At 41.6% G+C, this 9,608-nt stretch overlaps 1 protein-coding gene across 1 annotated transcript; it reads right to left on the bottom strand.

Annotated features, from left to right (window-relative positions):
- Positions 1 to 3,444: 3,444 nt before the first annotated feature.
- Positions 3,445 to 9,218, bottom strand: LOC104912347 (torsin-1A-interacting protein 1). Its single transcript, XM_010715779.3, has 4 exons — positions 8,968 to 9,218; positions 8,401 to 8,457; positions 6,950 to 7,009; positions 3,445 to 5,909 (listed from the first exon to the last, which is right to left on the bottom strand). The coding sequence occupies exons 1-4, from the start codon at positions 9,149 to 9,151 to the stop codon at positions 5,110 to 5,112; spliced, it is 1,101 nt and encodes a 366-aa protein (XP_010714081.1). The 5' UTR covers positions 9,152 to 9,218; the 3' UTR covers positions 3,445 to 5,109.
- Positions 9,219 to 9,608: the final 390 nt, after the last annotated feature.

The raw sequence follows: 9,608 nt of genomic DNA, 5'->3' as shown, positions 1-9,608 counted from the left end.
GGGAAAGCAGCCCAAATGCTGAGACCATTGCAGCTGCAGAGCTTGAGCAACTCAGAACTTAATCATGTCACAATTACAGGGTACCCACTGAGCCTTAATTTGGCTCCTTTACATACACAGTCTAATTACAGAGTGTATTTTCCAGAGTAAGCATACCTCCTTTGAAACAAGAGGTAAGCTTGAGATGGCAGTGGAAAATGTTTTTTGTTTTCCAGATAAGAGAAAAAAATAATTGGACAAAAAGACATGCACAGCTCTGATGGGAAAAAGTGGTAGGGAGTGCCTCATTCCCTCCCAAGTCCTAAAAGAACAAACCTGCACCTTCCAAATGCAGGAGACGACTCTTAGTACTAATGACAACTTCAGTCATGCAGGCAATATTACTGCAGCATATGAGAGCCCTGATCACAGAGAAGGGAAATTGCATTATTCCATTCTCCATCATCACCTGGTGTTTGCTTAAATTCAGTCATTAGTATTGCTGCCTTGGCAGCCTCGTTAAATTATTCAGCACTTTTGTAATGCGTTACCTTTCTAATTATGCTTTTAAACTTAGCTTCTCATTTCTGCTTGGAAGCAATTCATCTAGTTTCAGGCTCCTTTTCATTTTCAGGCAAACGGGGAATCGCATTAGAATTTTCTCAAACATGAAAATCATTTTTCAGCCAGTCAAAATTATAAGGCAGTGTTTGTCTACTGCTTCTATGCAGCTTCTATTTATTCTCCTTATCCGTGGAACTTAATCATAAAACTTTGTATTACTCTTTTTAAACTCCCTACCAATGGGCATAAAGCTCTGGCAGGCAGTCCTTATGCTAAAAGAAACAAGAGAGAAATTCACAACAAATGCAGTCCCCTTGTGAAATTCTCCAAGATTAGAAATAAGGAGGCTGTTTACCTGCAAACAGCTGCAGCTGGGAGAAAAGGAAAGACTCTCATCCCAATTCAGTTTGATGAACTGCTTGTTACACTGTGAAGCAATGGAGACACTGCTGCGAGCACTCCCCAGGCGCTGGAAGTGGTGGATGGATACAGTAAGTCAGGGCTAAACAGCCACAATCTCATCTTACACTAACTTCGTTATTGCAGCATTAAGTGAGAGGTTTGGAAAGTTTTCCACTCCATACTACTATTGCACGCCCCTTCTAAAATTAGAAAAGGGGCAGCTGGCAATTGCAGCCAAAAGAGCTGCTAGTTCCCCCCCCCTCCCCAGTCTCCCTCCCTGCTTTCTTTGACTGGCATGGCTCCCAAGAGCCAGAGAGGAATTTGGGGAAGGGTGCTTCCACCTGTTGAATGTGGTATGAGGTCGTCCAGGCTCTCCATTATAAATCCAACTGTCAGGCACTGACAATAAAACAGGACACAGGACAGCTGTGAGAACCACAGGAAACTTCCCCTCCCCCTTTTCCTTCTACATACTGGTACAATTTTGCAGTTTGTCTTACAGCAGCATGAAAAATTGTTCTTTGTGTGATTTGTGCTTAGAAAACAGAAGGGCTCACTACGCATCACTTCAGATTTGTTTTCATAGTTTTCCAGCTGGGCTACAGGGTCTTAACACAGAATCTGGCAAATTGTTCATATGCTGTTGTGCATCTCTAAAGCCAGATTTTTTTTCCAAGTACGTAATAACTATTGCGTGTAGCTCTGCTCTGTACAGCAAGTACTTGTAAGTTACCTTAATGGAGAGCTCACCTTGCCTTCTGCACCCAATTGGAGCTGATTTGACTATCAGTTCTAAACAAACACATCTTTCAAAAAAGAGTATTGAATCCATGATTTTTTTCTTAATTTGTGGGGAAAAACTGTTCAGAATTCCTCTGCTCAGTGCAGCGTGTCTGAAAGCAGGGCGTGAGAGACAAGGTAACAACAAATGAGGCAGTGCATTGCTCTAAGTCCCTTTTAAACCATGCACTGCTGAAGGCAAAACAGGTATTGCCTTCCTCTAGGAGCACAAAGGCGACAGCAGGAGTTGCAGAAGAGGGCCCACATTCTACTTTCTGTATGCCCTGGCTGCCTGCAGGGCACTGTCATCAGCTCTCTGGCACTTGTATGCTTGCATCAGTTTGCATTGGGTAAGAACTCTACTGGAGCAAAATCAAGTTTCTCATTCCTGTGTGCCTCACTCTGATTTTCCAAGCCAACTCGCAGCATTATGGAAAATAAGTGTTCTGAAGTGTGTTGTTTGCAAATTGGTTTGACTGGTCCTGCTCCTGTAGAATCACATTTTACCCAAAGTTTATATAGTCTAGGTCCACAGAACATGAATCATCTCCTTTCCAGCCTTAAGTCTAGACCTAGTCTCTTTGCTGTCTATAACCACATCTTTGCTATCACAGTCTATTTAATTTGCTGTTGACAATCAGGGACAGGCAGCTTCACAAATGAGATTTCTCTGGAAGAAGCCAAAGTATTTTGTTGTTTCAAAACCATCAACAGGCTCCAGTTACTGCAGGCAATGAAATAATAAGACGTGGAGGGCAATAATCAGCTGCCTGTGAGCAACAGACATACTACTCTTCACCTCTGGCTGAGGAGTTACTTAACAAGATCTGCATTAAGTACCTATGGATACTTGATAAGAGCCTTTAAAGGACAAAGCCACAAACTGGACCTACTTCTTCAGCAGTAGGAACGGTCTTCTAATTCCAGCCCTTCCCACTCCTCCAGAATGGGCTGTGTATAGCATTTTGCTTTTAATTTATTTTTCCAGACTAAGCAGCATACTAAGCAGACTTGGAAGCACACCTCACTTTTCTTGCAATTAACAAAAACCCCACAATTATTGTCTGACACGACACTAAGTAGAGTGCTGAGTCTTTAGTTTCAAGACATCTTCCTATTTTGTCTTGAACTAGAAGAACACAGCCCTTTCATCTCATGGGAGACAGCTTGAGAAAAAGAAACTGAATCACATGTGTTTTATTAGTAATAACAGCATGAATCTCCCACCATTGTGGCATGGCTTAGCCTGCTAAGTTTACCCCTTTTTTTCCCCAAACTGGTTTTCAGTTAAGACCTGTCCCTCAGGCCTGATCACAGCACACTAACTTGGCACAGCAGAGGTACAGGAATGTGCAGCCAGAAGTGGGCCAACAATGGAATCATCCCTTCAGTCATCTGACTGATATCAGACAAATGAAACAAGTGAACCGTATCCTAACTTTGAATCACAATTGAGAAATAGCACAAGGACACCAAGCATGAGAAAATTCAGAGCTATTACAATTTCCTGAGTTGTGCCCAGTCAGGGAGCAGCCCAGATACTATCACATACATACATCTGCATCCCAATAGCTATCACTTCACTCAAGTTTCTTAGAGCTTCTAAATTTTGCAGAAGGTTTTATTTTAGGTGTCTGTATCTGGTCAAAGGTAAAGGGAACAGTCTTAAACATGTGAAGAAGGAATTCCGACCACGTAACATTCAATATGCAAATCTCATGATGTTTTATAAAACAAGTAAATTTATTTTTTAATGATTACTAAAATAGTTTACAATAACATACAAGTAGATATACTATCAGGATACAATCAGAAATAAGTCACAGTTTGTTTTTTTCTTAAAAAAAAAAAAGCATTTGTCCAGTGAAATGTTCAAAATGTAAATGCCATCTTTTTCTTCCTGAGCTACTCTTAAACACAGAACAACAGCACTTCCATGTCTTTTTAGAGTTTGTATTTCTTCTCATTAAAATAAGAACTGGTATCCAACGCTGGCTCTCAGTGGTAAACACAGCTCCACCACTGACTCTGTGTCTCTCCAACTGCACTCTTTTATACACTTAAGGTGATTTTGGTCAATTCCACATCACACCCCAAATCTGTGCTTGCATTAAGAAGCCAGAAGCTCCAGCACTTCCAAGATGTTCTCCTTGACATCATGGCAGCTCAAGGGACTTGTGAGTGAAGGATGGGCCCCAAGAACCACTAAGCTTTCAGCTGTTACAAGAAATGACCTGTTAATTTGAGAGCAGTATTCACACATTCCTTCATTCACGTCCTGAATACACGCACACCGATGGTTCAGCAGCATACACTAATAGTAATGAAATGGAAGTGCTGCAATTCACTTTTTTTTTTAAACTAAAAAATAATTTACAACAGAAAGACATGTTTTTAGTCTGGTATGAGGGAGTCTTCGCAGGAGGCATCCTAAAAATGTATTTTAAAAACATGCATTGCAAATCTGTTCTTCACTAAAAGCTTATGCAGCAAGCACCAGGTTATACACAGACATGAAAAAAAACTTTATTTTCTAGTTTACAAGGTACCACAAATAAATACATTCTCTTAATGCAAAAATAATCATCTTCTTAAGGTGAGAAATAATTATGTCTTGCTAAGGTTTTATTTGAAAAGGAGACGTAGCATTTAGTACACACATGGTAGACGTTTTTCTCAGTTCTCCCCAAATTTTAAGACTTGTAGAACTTCTGAAGCAGTGATGCAAAGAGGGGCTGACAAATCATTTAACTAGCATCTACTACCAGTGTCAAGGTAATACTCTGTACATCAGCTTTTCTCACTCTCCAAACTGGTCAGGACAGGCTCATTTGAGGAAGAAATGCTTGCTGAAAGATTCTCTACAAGTCACAAATATCTCTGGCAATTCTGCCATTTCAAGAAGGCTCCAGCGATAGCTGATATCTATGCTATCATTAGATGGATTCATGTCACTTGATCATTGTGAATGTATTAGAAGAAAGGTAAATTCTGTCCAGTGAAGGTGATATGTTTGTCTCGTTACCTTATCACACATGATTCTAGCTTTACCTGCCAGCAGAAAAGGATCTTCAGAGCAAAGCCAACAAGAGAACTTCACAAGCAGATAAGTGATTCTGCAGTGGCACACACTTGCTTCTAATTCCAAGAAACCAAACCTGAGGAAGTTACTGAAGGCAACTTACCAAAAACTAGCAAGTTCCTTGCTTGCATTCTGCAGGTTTTGTCCAGAGTCCCAGTCACTCTAGCAACCCTGCCACTTGATGAAGTTTCTTCGCACAGGAACTGTGTGTGTCTGAGCTCAACAGCCACAGTTCTTCCCCGTTCAGCCATCAGCACCACATTTTCTGTCTTCCTCCTTTCCGAAGGCCACTCTAAAGCCTGTTATGTGCATCCCTCCATAGAGAGGCCCTTTTCAGGCCAAACAGGCAAGACAAGATGAGAGATACGGCTCCACAGTCCACTCAGCTTATCTGTATCTATGCTGTTAAAAGAACCAGGAACATCAGAACTAGTGAACTTGGTCCGAAGGAAATCCCGCACCTTCTCCTCAACTTCTTGCAAGGTGAGGCTTCTTCTCAGCGACTGCTCATCCAGGAGAACTGTCAGCAGAAGAGCCACATCCTTAAATGCTGCATTTTCATGGTCACAGTACTTGTAAAAGATCAAGGTGGAGCCTGCAGGCAGTAACTCAAAACGATGCACCACTGCTACCTTCTTGCCTCCTCTGAACCCTGAGCTCAGCTCATCATCCACCTCCAGCTTAACAACGTCACTGTCCAATATGGCTTTGTCTGCCCCGTTAATTTTGATTGTAGTTGCATTCTGGGAGAATGCAAAAGCATTGGCAATCTCATTACTAAGGCACCTCAGTGCTTTTTCGGCTTCTCGACCAGCTGTGAGCAGTAAGATGGCTGGCTCCAAACGCAGGTGGGAAGTATTCAGGTGCTTCTCAAGGAACACGTGGGTTCTCTTCCACAGATTGGGGTCCTGACTTTGGTATGTATTTCTGAGTTTCTTCATCCGGGCCCGAAACGCTTGTAGAATTTGAGTATTTCTACTTGACAGAGTTGCATCTGGAAGGCTTAGTATTTTAATCCACAGGAAGGCAAACAATGAGATACTAATTAACAGAACAAATAGCAAAGTCCATCCCTTGCAAAATCCACTTTGTGATCCATCCTCTATAGCAAAGAGGAGCAAACAACAACAATGACAAAAAAAAAAAAAAGAAAAAAAAACACAGCAGAAGTTAATGAACTGATCTCACTCTTAAGCTACTGGTACAGTAGTGGAAAATAAAAGTGTTCTAGTTTAAAAGAGAACCTTCCCAATTTCATTTTTCAGGTTAAAAGTAGTGTTGTGAAATCCTCACTTCTTCAGCAACATAACGACCTGTCATCATTACAAGTTAATCTGAAAATGCTTCAAAATAACCAAGGCACTGGACATTCTTCTGAAAAAGGAGCTGACGGCTCCACCCTTCTTTCAACCAAATCCAAACTCAGTTTAAAATGGCACTCACAAAGGCCAGGCTTGTTCCTCCATTTAGTTTCTGTAGGAAGAACCTGATAGAAAACCTGGCAGTACAAGAACAATTTCTGTTGCTGCTTCTCCCCCATCCTCTTAAGTATTGACATGCATTATTTGTATCTCAAACACAGGTGCTCAATATTCCAGAGAATGCGTTCTCAACCAGCTTCACAAAGAAGACACATGGCAAACAGTGCACAGGAGCACAGTGAGTATCAGAAACTTGGTTTTGGTTCTGCATTGGAACAGCTAAACTAACATGTGTTTGACCTACTGCAAGCATAAGGCTTGATTCTGTCCCTAGTAAAACCCATAATAAAACAGACCAAGTTCTCTGGCAACAAAGAACTTATACTGGATTGTTGGGGATTTTGTGGGTTTTTTTTGTGTTTTGTCTTTTAATGTCCTAACCTTCATCAGGACAGCAACACAACAGCTACTAAATAATAGTACTACTAGGTCTGCCTCAATTTTAATTGTAGGGCAAATCTTGTAGACAGTACAGATGGAAGATGTTCAAATGATGGTGAAAACACTTCTCATCCATCACACAAGACTCTTCCCTTCTTTAGTACTGAAAACACCCACCCTAGTGAGCAAGGCATCGGTTCTGTTAAGGATGCTCAGTTTGAGCAAGCCAGAGAGTTAAAATAATGCACGTAAGAAATAGAAGTGAAAGCAGAAGTCTTACTTTTGACCAAGTGCTGTGACTGCTTCCCTGCGCTGGGCCCGTCTCGGAATTTACTTCTGCCTGTCGAGATTAAGAAAGGAACATGAGAAAAAATATACAATCATAACCAATCTTCCAGTGGGGAGAAAGCTTACAGTCTTACCGTAACCAGGGATATGCATTCTCCAGGAACCTGCAACACTTAGGAAGGGTCACATTTCCTTCTCTAAATCTAATTTCTGTCTAATCAACAATAGCAAGTTGGCATGGTGCCAATAACAGGCCTGCCCAACCTGCATTACAACCTGCATTGAAGTTAACTCAATCAGATCACGGCCCCATATTGTGCACCAATAACTGTTGAGGTTTCAACTTAAAATATACTATTAGTCTATTTATTTAAACGTGTTCAGGCAGCAAATACTAGAGACGTTATCCATCAAAGATTGTTATGAGCAACTTTCCCAAGAGCTGCATGAATACATATACAGTGCAATTATTGGTCAGCATGTTTTCTTCATTTAGTCTGTTAATTAAGAAGTGAGAATTTCTGGCTCCTTGAAAGCTACAGCAACTGGTTTCAAAGCTGAGGGCTCCTTAATAATATATAACCAAATCAGGATACTGTCAATGACACTACTGAGAATAAACTGAGCAAATATACCCTGTAGTAGTTACTTCAAGAACACCAAAATAAATGCATCAGCCTTGCTTCTGTATGAATGTAATGACAGTAGGTGCTAAAAGCAGTTCTGGTTTAAGCCAGAGCTTGAATGGCTAAATGAGCAACTCTGTTCTGCAACTCTCTGACACCCTCAACAGGGCACAGGCAGACCCTGTTGAGCACTCTCCCAAGAAGAAAAAGCCAACAAACATCAACCAACACACACACACACACACACACACAAGCAAACAAACCACTGAAAAACCCCCTCTCTCAATCCAAAAACACAAAAATTTATAGCAAGGAATTGGTCATTAGATAAACAGGCTTAAGTTGGCCAGCACAGAAGAATGCTGTTCCTCTGTATCAGACAGCCAGTTCAAACCACAGCAGGCCACTGTTACCCTGGGAAGGCTTACAGAGGAAGGTGACTTGTGTACATCCTGATTCACTGGCACCAAAAGTAAAGGTTGTGTTCCTTCCCTCAACCCCACAATACCCCTGCTCAGTGCTCTGCACTTACTGAGTGCCCATGAGTCAACTCAACTCATCCAAAAAATCAAAAAAAAGTGAGGGGTGAGGAGTCATTTTCTGTTGTTGAGCAAGTTGAATAATTGATAAAATAGAAAAGTTCAGCTCTGGAACAGAACAGCTTCTCCAGCTTCTGTGTGGGCCTGCCTCCTGACTCCCTGCATTCCCAGACAGAGAGTTAAAAGGCACAAGAAAAATACAAGCAGAGGAAAGGAAAACAATTCTGCAGCGTTCTCGTATTTACAGGGAAGGACTTGGTATCTATTTTTCCACTTACTCTGTAATTTTGTAGAATGGTGCTCTTGAGTTTTCTCAAAGACGTCAGCCTTACTTTCTGAAACCAAAGCAAAAATTATAAATGAAACTGTGACTGCACCCGAGTTTACAACACTAAGACGTTTCCAACACATGTTTAAGTCTTACTATGAATTCTTCAGAGCTTATCAGGGAAGGAGTACACAGTGTACTGCCAAACCAGATCTGCTCCATGTGAGCTTCTCAGACCCCTCCGTAAAGGAAAAAAGCTACCACATCTAACAGGAAGGGCCTGCCACCTGCTTCATGCCTATCTTTTGTCAGTCTGCGCTCACAATTGCTTTCAGGGTTCTCCCACAAGCAATGAATTTAACTGTGTGATTAAACAATTACTGATTAAATGAATTTCAAGCCACTCCCTGATTCTTCAAAGGTTGCAGCTCCCCCAAATCCCCCCCCCAAAATAACATTTTAAACATCTTCGTCCATTCAGGTTTCAGATCAACTCCTCCTTTGGTATCATTTGAGTACAATTAAGCAACCATTTATTACATCACAGGAAAGGCACTGACAAAACTAGCGTTGTTACCTTTCAATGGTGTATAAACATTGGGCTGATCCCCTGCTGGATTCTTGGGTTCAGTTACATCATAATCATTCACTTTTTCCTTTGCTGGGCTCTCTAGAAGGAAGGAAGTTGAAGAACCACCTGTTAGGTAGGAAAAAGGAAATAAAAAGAGGCCTGATATAATTGCAGTATGACTAGTGCTCATAACATCACAAAACCAACGGACAAGATACAGTTTTAGAGTGTATATGATCTGTGTTTTTCTGGTTACGATCTCCCGAGGGTTACTTCCTTGACACCAAAAAGCAACTCTAAGAATTGAAAAGCTTATGGCAGATTGGAATCCTCCGCAAACACAGCTGTCCATGCTGCCACACAGATTTATTTTGATTTTTTTCAAGAGCCTCTGGCTTAAGATCACTTCAGAGCACAGCACCACACGCAGCTTCTCTCTGGGGCACCCACGTCCCTCACTGAATCCCTCAGGCAGCTGGGAAGGCATCAATCCACACCGTCAGTGTTTGTCCAACCCTGCAGCCACTGAGAGGCCGAAACCCAACTTAGTACAGCCAACAGAAAGAATAAAGTCCAGTAAGGTGACAGAAGCCGCAAAGCAAAGGTCAGGGCCGCTGGCCAGACAAAAGAAGAGGTGCTCACAAAAA

This window comes from Meleagris gallopavo, chromosome 10, assembly GCF_000146605.3.
Source record: "Meleagris gallopavo isolate NT-WF06-2002-E0010 breed Aviagen turkey brand Nicholas breeding stock chromosome 10, Turkey_5.1, whole genome shotgun sequence".
In the NCBI taxonomy this organism is placed as follows: domain Eukaryota; kingdom Metazoa; phylum Chordata; class Aves; order Galliformes; family Phasianidae; genus Meleagris; species Meleagris gallopavo.
This window is presented reverse-complemented; position numbering and strand designations above follow the sequence as displayed.

Excerpts from the sequence above, each read along its gene's own strand:
- LOC104912347 (XM_010715779.3), bottom strand. The coding sequence starts at position 9,151 with ATGAGCACTAGTCATACTGCAATTATATCAGGCCTCTTTTTATTTCCT. Across the intron at positions 8,458-8,967 it reads TGTTTATACACCATTGAAAG|AAAGTAAGGCTGACGTCTTT; the intron begins GTAACAACGCTA and ends CTTTGGTTTCAG. Across the intron at positions 5,910-6,949 it reads GTCACAGCACTTGGTCAAAA|AGGATGGATCACAAAGTGGA; the intron begins GTAAGACTTCTG and ends TCTTTGCTATAG.